At 33.9% G+C, this 13,029-nt stretch overlaps 1 protein-coding gene across 1 annotated transcript in view; it reads right to left on the bottom strand.

Annotated features, from left to right (window-relative positions):
• Positions 1 to 4,854: 4,854 nt before the first annotated feature.
• Positions 4,855 to 13,029, bottom strand: part of LOC129243830 (myotubularin-related protein 14) — a 39,567-nt gene continuing 31,392 nt past the window's right edge. The window contains exons 3-7 of the mRNA XM_054881170.1: positions 11,692 to 12,246; positions 6,101 to 6,181; positions 5,884 to 6,042; positions 5,532 to 5,795; positions 4,855 to 5,469 (exon numbers count right to left, since the gene is read on the bottom strand). Of these exons, the coding sequence (XP_054737145.1) occupies positions 5,346 to 5,469; positions 5,532 to 5,795; positions 5,884 to 6,042; positions 6,101 to 6,181; positions 11,692 to 12,246 (1,183 nt within the window). The 3' untranslated portion in view covers positions 4,855 to 5,345. The remainder of the gene's footprint in view (positions 5,470 to 5,531; positions 5,796 to 5,883; positions 6,043 to 6,100; positions 6,182 to 11,691; positions 12,247 to 13,029) is intronic.

A 13,029-nucleotide genomic window follows, 5' to 3' on the forward strand; every position in this document is an offset into this window, starting at 1 on the left:
TTTTTTGTAATATAGTTATTTATAATTATATTTCATTATTAATAAATAAATAAATAAATAAATAAACAAATAAATAAAATTTTCTTTTGAAAAATGCAACCATTCCATCAGTATTTTCTTATAACATGACAGAACTATCGTCAGTAAACCGACTTTCAAGACAACCTCTTTTTTTTTAAATGGTGATCACTGTAACTTAAAACCTAACACTTAATAGATTTCGATAAAATTTATACTGCTTTTGAAAAAAATAAAAAACTCGTGCCTGATCGAAGGATTTTTTCAAAAATTTCAATTTTTTTAAACAATTAATTGTCGGGTTTTTTCTCAAAAATCTGAAAAATATTTGTTACTTTTGAAAAAAAAAGCTTCGATCACACACAAGATTATCTATTAATAAAACTAACTTCTCTTGTCCGATTGATTTTAGATGAATCTTCAAGGCCTTTTGATGATCACCGTAAGGGACTTCTGGGGAATGGGCTCCACACAAACAGCGATAACTTTTACAATTATTAATTTTTTTTTTTGAATTTTTTCTAAAGTCAAGTCGAAACATGATGTACAGGGTTTGATTGAAAAGTAATGAGCCTTATTTTTTTTAAGCAGTTTTATTAAACCTTTTGGCTTATACAACTAATATTCTTCAAAATAGGACCCTTGAGCGTCAATACACCGCTGGTAGCGGTCCTTCCACTGCAGGAAACATTTTTTAAACTCATCCGCCGGAATCGCGTTCAATTCGGCTGTCACAGTTTTTTGGATCGCCTCGATGGAGTCGAAACGCTTTCTTTTCAGGCGCGGGAACAAGAAGAAGTCCGGAGGGGACAGGTCTGGGCTGTAGGGAGGGTGGGGAAGCACCGGAACCCCCATCTTGGCTATGTTTTTATTTTTGTAAAATAAAGCAACTGACTAGACTGATTGACTAAAAACTATTGAAAATCATCATTTTTTCGGGCCTGAGTGCCCCTAACCTCTTAAGGTAGTACATATTCACTATGTTTTTTTTATCCATATCCATTGTTTGACTGAAAGGTTTTGAACACACAGAAATTAATATGTAATTTAATTTGCCGGCTTTAGTAGCGGCTTTTCGTGATTAAATTTGGAGCTTTCACTAAGCGAAAAAGCCGTATCTTCAACTTGACTATGATTAAGCGCCAGTGTTATAAATGAGCAGTGCTACAAAGGCAAAGACCGTTGTCGGGTATGTTAAGAAACATAATGCATATCTCGAGGAAATGTGTATTACAAACAACCCTTCATAATCGGTTTTATAATATATTCCTAATCGTTGGGTATGTAAATACTTTCTTTGATACCTAAATTGCAATAGGGGCGTTCCATGAAAGTAGTACCAGTTGGTCCTTCAATTTTCTTTATACTTTGGAATTTTGTTGTGTTTGTGACTCTTTGGAAGCATGCCAAAGGGTTTTGCAAAATTTCAATTATTTTGCAAGTTATTGTTTATTGAATTTTTATGCTACATTTTTTTCGATAATTTTTATCTTGAAATATATTAGTGATACAAAAAAAAGTTGTTTATAAAAATTATAGGGAAAAAGTTAAATTTTCATAATATATTTTTTAAAAAATAAAAAAAATAATTTTTAGCTAATTTGTTTAAACAATAATTTTTATTGTTGGTTTTTTACTCGAAGTACACTGTGGAATTTTGTAAAAAAAAAATTTTATCAAAGTTTAAACCCTTCTTAAAAGATACTGCAAATTATAGAGATGGGTTTTTTTTTGTTCTCGAGAAATTAATTTTTGAATTTTACACTGCATAGCTCGGCCTAGTAGCCGCGCGCGGCAGCTTCCGCAGCATGCTTTATTCTTTACCAATACAGTATAAAGAACACAGTTTTACATCATATATTTTTTAATATTATTCCAACTTACTAAATTAACATTTTTTATTAAATAAATACCGTTTTCCACACCACCCTGGAGGAACAGCACGTCAAGTGCGTTTAAAAAAAAAATGTAAAAAAAAGGTGGTATCCCCAGTAGGCCTAATCCACCATTCCCTTTCTCTATATTATAAAATAGAATAATACATAACATAAGTTGTATACATTTTTTCAATATAATCAAAAAAATTGTTTGTGTTCTATTTAGGATAGATACGGAAGATAAACTATCATTGAAGTTAGAAACTTTTTTACATTTAATTTTTTCATTTTCAACTGGAATAAAAGAATGAAAACCACGTGTGCCACTGATTGTTTTTCATGTTAAAAATCGTTTACTTAAGAACTTTTTTATATCTTCAAGAGCTTCATTGGAACAAAAGTCAAATGTAATTGAATCAAATTTGTTTTTAACAATGTTAAAAAATGCTCCAGGAGTTGCTATTGGTACAGTATCAGGTCTTCGTAGACTTTCTCGCCTAACGTAACTTTTTATTGTACCACCAATTCCATCACAAGCATTTTTTCCATGAGACGTTGCAAAAAAGTGCCATTCTGCTTCTATATTAAAATCTTGAAAATGATAGACTAAATTGATAAAATTTTTTCTGTTTTTATACTGTGATGCTGCACCATCGGAGAAATAATAAATTTTTTTTAGTTTGTCTGATCCATAATTCTCTTTAATAAAAGAAATTAATCTTGATTGAAAAAGATAAACGGCTTCCGTACTATGCTCAGTACTTTCTGAAATTAAAACAAAACTTTCAAATTTCAAACTATTATTATGATCTCGCTCAGGTCGATAAATCACAAAAGGATGAATAGTTGTTTGGCTGTTATTCCAATGATGACTCTGTATTGCATTTTGTATTAAAAATGTAAAATTTTCAGAAAAATCCCCAATTACAATTAATTCTTCTTTCAAATTACATAAATTACTACCCATTATGGCGATGAAAAACTATTACTCGTACGGCAAACTAAATTCAAACAATATGACCTTTCTTATTTCGGAAACTTCTAAGATTCTATTAATAAAAATTAACAGTAATATTAATAAAAAATGTTAATTTATTAAGTTGGAATATCACAAAAAAAAAAAATATGATGTAAAACTGTGTTCTTTATACTGTATTGGTAAAGAATAAAGCATGCTGCGGGAGCTGCCGCGCGCGGCTACTAGGCCGAGCCATGCAGTGTAAAATTCAAAAATTAATTTCTCGAGAACAAAAAAAAACCCATCTCTATAATTTGCAGTATCTTTTAAGAAGGGTTTAAACTTTGATAAAAATTTTTTTTTACAAAATTCCACAGTGTACTTCGAGTAAAAAACCAACAATAAAAAATTATTGTTTGAACAAATTAGCTAAAAATTATTTTTTTTATTTTTTAAAAAATATATTATGAAAATTAAACTTTTCCCCTATAATTTTTATAAACAACTTTTTTTTGTAATATATCACTAATATATTTCAAGATAAAAATTATCGAAAAAAATGTAGCATAAAAATTCAATAAACAATAACTTGCAAAATAATTGAAATTTTGCAAAACCCTTTGGCATGCTTCCAAAGAGTCACAAACACAACAAAATCCCAAAGTATAAAGAAAATTGAAGGACCAACTGGTACTACTTTCATGGAAGGCCCCAATATTCAAATCTGCAACCAGTGAGAAGTGAAACACATTGTTTTAATTTATTATCATCTTTTGCATATATATTAATTTATTATTTTCGTTCGATTTTCTGAAATTACGTTCACTTAATTTTATAAATAATTCCTCTTTATAGCGTAAATCGTACTTAAAAAGAGAAAAATAAAAACAGGAGGGAAAATGCTTAAAACACGAGTACACTTGTTCAATATCAAAATTTCATATCAAAAATACAAAATAGTGCGGCGGCAGCGTTTTTACTCATTGACTTTTACATAACATACATAAGCAGTAATTACAAAATGCATATCGTTCGTTATACATTTTAGCCGAACACAAAAAAAAACCAGTGTAAAAATGTGGAAAAATTATGTAAATAAACTTATACAATCTATTTAAGAACTTATGTAATGAATGGAACTTAAATATAAAATGCAAAAAATAGCTAGTAGAAAGTATGTAGTTTCTGTTAGAACATAGATACATATGCACTTAATGCTAAAGTTAAAGCAATGGCCAGTCTGACGGCAATACGCCCTTAAACATCTCTATAAATTTAATGCAAACATATGTATGTACGATGTATATGTATATACAATACATTAGTTGGGTAGCTTCTGTATTTAATGAAATTGTTTGGCTAAGTTCTAGTGTAACGGAAATAAATAAACACCACCTGAAATTTCAAAAAAATATTTCCGGGAAAATGAGACCTAATATAGGTTAGGAAATAATTTAAAAAATAGCGTTGAACACAAAAACTGAAGCAAAATGACCAATATTCATAATTCTTTGAAATTTGGAAAAAAAATTAAAGTTTGCGGGAAGCAGAAATCAATACGCCAAACAAAATACCTTTGTTGGTTACACAGCCAAGGACAAAACCAAGGATAGCTACTATAATATAATATTTCAAGAATAATTGTTCGCCATTTTCAGTTCCGCAAACAAAGTTTTGTTGTATGTATGCTACTCATATGTCGGCGAATCTGAACCCTCTGAACTATTAATATTCGAATTGAGATGGTGATACATTATTTGGTTTCCCTCGAGACAAGTATGAGCTGATAATTGTTGTTGCAGCAGGAATGAACTCTTCTGGAATGTGACGGCAGTTAGTCCTCGATCAACTATAATGTTTAGTAAATCCGGTTTTTTACGATAATTTAAACCTGACGGTCACGTCAACTAATGATTAATCATGATCATACTGTCGCTATAATAACATTACCGGTCTTTCAACTGTCCACTCAATTTTGTGTGCTAATTTTTTAGCTTTTACTTTTTATTAGGTTTCTTCAGTTTAATAATATTTCAGCCTTAAACAATTTCAAAATGAAGAAATGTGAATGGTGGTTATTTTCAAACTAAAGTTTTCAACTAAGATTCCAGTACGATTTAGTACTTCCCACTAAACGTTTTGTATATCGCCTAATTGATTAAAAAAGTACAAATTTTTCTTGCTCTTGCATCTGATTATGCACATTTTCCAACAAACGAAAAACGAGGATATTTAAAAACATGTTTTTCAGAAAATACTCAAAATCTGATACACATGGATGTCTGAATTGGCCTAATAATCACAAGGAAGCAATCTTCTATCCTATAATTTATGTGCATATGTATGTATCACTCCACAAATATTAAATTGTCTTGAAGACAGTTAACATAACAATATGACAAAATGAGTTATTCTTGGTTGGTAAACTTGTGTTTGTGTATTTGAGTGTAAGTATGTATGTATGTATATACGCGTGTTTTGTTCCATCCGCCTTAAAACAGGGTACCAATTAACTTTCCGATAGTCATACTTGAACCCTCTCTGAATTTCAAGCCGACTCCTTTGCCATAAGCGCGGATAAACGTAGCCCGGACAGCATTCAAATTTATTTCACGCCTAATGGAAATAAAGGAAATTTTAAATTAATATTCACTATATAAGCCTACATAAATACTTACTGCGTTGGAAGTCTTTTCCGATTCGGCATTGTTTCCCCCGATGTCGCTAATTCGCTGTTAGTCTCGATCCCTTCGGTAGTTGTTGGCAATACATCACCTCCATCACAATTGCCCTCACGCTGGGCCACGAAATTACGCATATAACTCCCCGTTACAATTGAATCTATGGAGCCAGTGTCTGTAACCATGTTCCAACTGCCATTCGATGATGATGATTCTTTACGTTGACGTCCGCCTGGCACCGATATAGGACTAGTCCGTAAGCTAGAATCGAAATTAATGAAATGTGTTAAAACCAAAATCATGTTTTTAAAAGTAGGTTAAAACCAGTTAAATGTATGCTAGTACATACCGTTTAGGATTTGGCGAACGACTAGTGAGTGCAGTATTGTTTGTTGTTGTTTGTGTTGGAGAAGAATAAGGCGAGTTTTCAGTTACTGCCATATCACAGTTGGAAGGATTTGAATAGCTATCGTTACTGTCATGATCGGCGGCGGCCGCAAGCAAATCTCTGCGAAGAAAAATTGCATTACTAAATAAGGGCAAATTAAAAAAAATGGACAACATACTCTCGCAGAGCTGCATCATCGTCCGGCTTCACTAAAACTGGGTTGACACTGCCGCTACTGCTAGTTGTTTTTGTTCGTTTCCTAAAAATAGTGGAATATTAAGATACAATCAGGTCGCGAAACGAATAGGAGTGGAAAAACATACTCAACAGTTGGTAGTTTTGAAAATTTAAAAAGATAAATAATAGTTTTGAATATCGAAAATTTCTTTAGTATAAGATGAAAATTGTGCTTTTTGGATTTTGCCAAATTTTTGCTACTACTGTTTGGCTTATTAATATACAAATTAAATTGCAGTATGGATCTTAAACAAAATTTCCAGATTTTTACTTGAATTTATGTTTATACTGTTGTTCAAAATATTTACTAATTTTTTGAAATGTATAGGATGAACGTGATAAATTGAAGAAGAACTGGCGCATTTTATTGGTTAGAATAGAACAAACGGCTCCCTCAATAAATTAGGATGAAGCTGGATTCGATTGAACCTATTCGCTTTTCTCGGTCTGTAGCATCGAACGGTCATGCATCCTTTGCTTCGTTCACAGGTGTACTCTTGTAGCCTTGGATCAATATAAGCCGTAGGCGCTTCTACAATATTAGTAAGTTTAATTTCTCTATGCACTAAAGGTCTCATGAGAACTTGACATCAAATGATGACAAAGCTTGTCACTAAATGAATTCTATAGATATGTAACTATGAACTATTACCGTGAATTTTTTATTTTTTATTGTAATACAGGGTGGCTGATGAATTTTGCTACATTAAGAAACTCAAATAACTTTTTTTTTAGTGTATGGAATTCATTTATTTTTTTTCAAGTTGAAGGTCATTAAATTTTATTAAATGTAGCTTAACTAGTTTTAAAAATAATTGAATTTAAATGCCCCCCATGCTCGTTGACACAAGTGCGGCATCTTAGTAAAAAATTGTTCATTGCTGCTTTGAGAGTTGCGACAGGAATAGCCGCAATTGTTGCCCGAATGGATTGTTTTAGTTCATCCAAATTTGTTGGCTTTGTTTTATAAACTTCTTGTTTATATAAACCCCACAAGAAAAAGTCAGGTGCAGTAAGGTCAGGCGACCTGGGGGGCCAACGAAATTCGGAGTTTCTTGAAATCAGTTTATTGGGAAATTTTCGTCGCAACTCTGTCATAACAGTCTGGGCTATGTGAGACGTTGCACCATCTTGTTGAAACCACACAGAGTTGAAAGGAATTCTCTTTCGGCGTAGTTCTGGATAGAAAAATTCTTTCAGCATTTTCAAATAACGGTCTCCAGTAACCGTAACGGTGTGACCATTTTCTTCAAAAAAATAAGGCCCGACAATACAGCGTGAAGAAACCGCACACCACACTGTCACGCGAAGAGGATGCAATTCCGTCTCGTGGAGTATCTGTGGGTTAGAAGTACTCCATGACAATTTTGTTTGTTCACATTGCCGTTTAAATCGAAATGGGCCTCATCAGACATGAAAAGGCAGTTTAACATGTTTTGGTCTTCTTCCACCATTTGCAGGATCTTCTGGCAAAATTCCAAGCGAATCGGCAAGTCTGTTGCATTCAGTTTGATAACCATTTGAATTTTGTAGGGAAATAAGTATAAATCTTTGTGCATTATTGTTTGCAAAGACTGTCGGCTGACACCAAGTTGAGCAGATAAGCTTCTTGTTGAAACCCTTGGATTGCTTTGTATAGCTGCAGCTACAGCAGCGATCGTTTCCTCCGTCCGAACTGGTGGGTTTCGATGATAAGGCCTTCTTGCGACTGTTCCTTGCTCAGCAAAATTATTCACCAGTCTCATTATGGTCCATCTGCTCGGGGGATCGCCGCCAAACATCCGCCTGTACTCTCTCTGTACCAAAACTACGGACTCCAGTGCGTGATAGCGGCGGACTATCCAAATTCTTGTTTGCGTGTCCCAGTTATCAATTTTAATAAATTTTAAAGATCAATCTGTAAATTAAAACAAAAATGGAACAGATAACTTAAAAAGAAAAAAAGTTATTCAATTTTTTTTTGGTAGCGGCTTTCATCAGCCACCCTGTATGTAAGAAATCATGTATTTCTAGTTTTACTAAGAATAAATAAATGAATAAAATCGAGAAAATGGAGAATGGTAATTTGCTCATTCCGGAGATTGGGTTATTGGTTATAATACGTTCACATATAAGTAGATGATCTACTTTTCGCACTTAACTCAAAATCCGTAATTAAAAAGCGCGATTTCCTATACAAAATTTCTCTCCTAAAATCTGAGATTATAAAATAATCCTAAATAATACCGATACTTTTCGACATACAAAACTGTGTTTTCTGTGTTATCGATAATTAATATTACGAATGTAAAGAGAAACATCAAAATAAAAACTAAATGAAACGAATGCCAGCAAAGAAAACAGGTCTTTAAACATAATTCAAATAAAATTTTTTTTATATATTATTAATTAGGGATTCATTTTACAGAAAAAAGCGTGTGTCCATAAACGTTTTGACCTCTTATTACTTATTATAAAATGTAATATAGAATATCCCATGCGCATTGCTGCCATAATTTTTTGCAACCTCAGTAAACGTCGCATACGGAGTTCCTCCAACTGTTTATTATTATAACGGGTGATCAATCATGAGGTGCTTTTTTCAATAGTTAAAAAAAAAACAAAAATGTAAATTATGTTCAAAACCTTTATTTATCATTTGAAAGGACATTCTTTGACATTTACTTTTTGAATATGACTTCATTCAAATGTTGGCCGCAACTACGCTTAAGGTGGTCCATTCTGAAGGTCCAATTTTCAATCACTCGTTCGAGCATTTCGACTGGTATGTCGTGAATAACACGCGTAATGTTGGCTTCCAGAGCTTCAATCGTAGCTGGTTTATCAGCATAGACCTTGGACTTCACGAATCCCCAAAGAAAAAAGTCCAAAGGTGTGATATCACAAGATCTTGGTGGCCAACTCACAGGTCCTAAACGTGAAATCAGCTGCTCTCCGAAATGACTTCTCAATAAAGTCATTGTTTCACGAGCTGTATGGCAAGTGGCTCCGTCTTGTTGAAACCAAATGTCGTAGAGATCATTAGATTCAATTTCAGGTAGCAAAAAGTCCGATATCATGGTACGGTAGCGAGCACCATTCACAGTTACGTTGCGGCCATTATCATTTTTGAAAAAATATGGACCGATGATTTCACCAGCCCATAAACCACACCAGACCGTTGTTTTCTCTGGGTGTAAAGGTAGCTCTTGAACCTGTTCTGGTTGCTCTTCATCCCAAATACGGCAATTTTGCTTATTGACGTAACCATTGAGCCAGAAATGCGCCTCATCGCTGAACAAAATTTTGCTCGAAAACAGCGGATCTTCTTCAATCTTTTCAAGAGCCCAATCAGCAAAACGGTGACGTGCAGGAAGGTCATTTGGCTTTAGTTCTTGTACGAGCTGTATTTTGTATGCTTTTAAATGAAGATCCTTCCGTAAAATTGACCAAGTTGTTCCATACGACAGTCCAAGTTGCTGAGAACGGTGCCGAATCGATTCATCGCGGTTTTCACGTACACTCTCTGCTACTGCCGCTATATTCTCAATGCTTCTTGCTGGACGTGGTCTATTCGGTCGAGAATTATCCACCAATGAATATTCGGATTCAAATTTGTTGATGGTATGTCGAATAGTGTTTAAGGCAGGCCGATTATGTTGACCATAATGCGGTCTAAGCGCACGAAAAACATTTGTCACAGAACGCTGATTTTCATAATACAGTTGAACAATTTGTAGACGTTGTTGCGGTGTGAGTCTTTCCATGATGAAATGCCAAACGCTGTTCAACAAATCCACGATGACAGTTTGCCACAACTCGCGCGCGATCTGTAAAAAAAACGCAAATGAAAAAAACTCCTCTTAATTGATCACCCGATATATATATATAATTGGCGCGTACACCCTTTCTGGGTGTTTTGCCGAACTCCTCCTCCTATTTTGGCGTGCGTCTTGATGTTGTTCCACAAATGGAGGGACCTACAGTTTCAAGCCGACTCCGAACGGCAGATATTTTTATGAGGAGCTTTCCCATGGCAGAAACATATTTAGAAGATTGCCATTGCCTGCCGAGGGGCGACCGCCATTGGAAAAAACTTTTTGTTCATTTTGGTGTTTCACCGAGATTCCAACCTACGTTCCCTCTGAATTCCGAATGGTAGTCTCGCACCAACCCAGTCGGCTACGGCGGCGTTTATTATTAGCAGCCAATTAATTGCACAGTTAAATTAGCTATTCCTTCTCCTTGTATTTTCTTCATATCGTTTTTCAATAATTAAAGAAACCAAAAACACCGAAATATTCCACCAAAATAATTTCTATTAATAAAAACCTCTCAAAGCAGTATTGACAGCTGATTGTAAATTTTGCTGGTAATCTGCCATATGTGAACGGGTAGATTAGTTTGGTGGATTTATAGGTGATTAATGCATATGCGAACGTATTATTAGTCCCATTTCCAGTCGAATATACTTGACTTGATTATACTGCCTACAAGAACTAGTTAAGTCAATCTCTCCTAATATTTTAAACAAAAATGGATTTAAATGGATGGATGGAAAGGAATCCATTATTTTTGTGCAATAATAATAGATACTTTTTTAAATACAGTGGTCTTATCGATAATTATTTTTACGAATGTGAAGATAAACGTCAAAGGAAAAACTAAATGAAATGGATGCCGGCAATGAAAAGAGGTTTGTAAACATAATTCTAATTAAACTTTTGTTAGATATTATTAATTGTGCAGTCATATTATAGAAAAAAGCGTGCGTCCATTGACGTTTTGGCCTTTATTGATTATTATAAAATGTAATATGTTAGTTGACTTCGTTTAAGGATTTCCTTCAACTGTCTATTACTAGCAGCCAAGCCAATTGCGCAATTAAATTAGTAATCCTTCTTCTTGTCTTTTCTTTATATCGTTAATAATAATTAAACAAACCAAAAACTCCAAAATGTTCCCCCAAAACAATTTCTATGAAGAAAAACCTTTTAAGTATTGACATCTGGTTGTCAGATTTGCAGGTAATCTGCCATATGTGGCTACCCGTCCGTTAATTTTGTGGATTTATTTCTAATTACTGCATATGTGAACGTACTTTTATGGTCGATCTTTAGGTAATAGGAGATGCTATATGACTACTAACATGCCGGCCAACTTCTATTATTTCTGTGATTTTATCGACATTTTCTTGCCACCTTGCCAACAAACATAAACTATAAATTGTTTGAGCAATACTTTACGATGCTAATATAAGTTATTGAGAAAAACCGGATTAGTCTATTTCTCAATACTCATTCAACATTAGATCTAGTCCACGAACTTATATAAAATTAGATAAATCAAAATATATTCTGCAAGCAGTAATTTCAGTTTTCCCCGATCTGTAAAATCTTATTTTACTCCCTAATCCAATTTATAAACTATATAATTTAAGTTTTATTTACAATAAACTGAAAATTTTGTTGTCAGTTCGCGAGTTGAAATAAAAGTTCGTGCCTTGTCAATTCACTCGTGAATGAACCAAATGTACAGAGCCCATGCACTTACCTATGCTCCACTAAACTATATTCTTCGCTAGATATAAATTTTAGCATGTGGAAGCAGAAAAGCATTATATCTTCGCCACGTTTCTCTCGATCAGGAAGCTGATGACCAAACAAATACCAATCGTAGGCTAATGTAAAGTATGTGATCTGCATATGATCTAGTGATTGATGAATGAGACCATCCGCCCAAAGCGAAATACGTATTAAAGAAATGAATAGCGGGGTCCGATCCCAGCCGCTGATGCAATGCACCAAAAGACCACTATTCTCTTCTTGCAAATACTTAAGCATTGCTTTCAGGTAATTTTGTGTGATCTCCACCAAATCCCATTTCTGGTAGTCTTCCCAGTTAATATCGAGATCCATTGCGGGTCCAATTTTTGGTATACTGATGTTGGCATCATTAAATGGCAGTTCCCAATTGTATTGTAAATCATTAGCCATGTAATTGTTATCGCGGAACTTTTTGAAGAATTCACAACCGGGATATGGCAGGGACAGTATGTTGAAATTGTCGTAGTGATTTGCAGGATCGGCTTTCTCCGATGAAGAAACACTATAATAAACGAAATATGTAAAATAAATGCAATAAATGTAAATAAGGTGCGTACAAAAAGAACACTTAAACAGAAACTGTGTTAAATACGCATGACCCTGAGGGAGTAATATACATACATATATATTATGTATGTAGGTAAACAGAGAGATCTAACTATATTGCTTTACCTGACCTAAACATGAAGTAAATAGTCACACAGAACAGTCCTCAAATAAAAAAACTGTAGGCTTTTTCAACAGACAGTTCTGATAGTACTATTCAGAACTCGTATTATATTAATTCAGTTCCCAGCCATGTAAGATTTTAATACCTATTTGGGTTTTAGTAGTCCTTCGGAAACTGTTACCGTAATATATCACCGAAAGGCACTGCACCAAAAACCATCATCATCATCAAATCCCTTACATGGCAGAACGTATTATAAATTTCAATGGTTAGGAGAGTACGGTTTGTTCATAACTGGTGCTTGTTTTTTTAGAAGCTAATCACTACCAGCTAGCCACTAACTCTTAAGGAATGTTTCTGGAGTGACATTCTGGTAGCATAACTCCGACTATAAGACAAGAATACAAATATACATATTTGAAGCGGAAGTCTACGTAATAGAAAGATGTGCTCACTTTAAGGGGGGGGTAAGGGATAAAAATCGATTTTTTTTCCATGTTATTGTAGTAAAACATTTCAAAAATACCGTGTTAAAATTTTAAGTCAATCCGAGCAAAACTTTTTAAGTTATAGAGCATAAAGCCGAGCCGTCTCAAACATCTGCCGAGACGCAGC

The sequence above is a fragment of the Anastrepha obliqua genome, chromosome 4 (assembly GCF_027943255.1).
Source record: "Anastrepha obliqua isolate idAnaObli1 chromosome 4, idAnaObli1_1.0, whole genome shotgun sequence".
Classification (NCBI taxonomy): Eukaryota; Metazoa; Arthropoda; class Insecta; order Diptera; family Tephritidae; genus Anastrepha; species Anastrepha obliqua.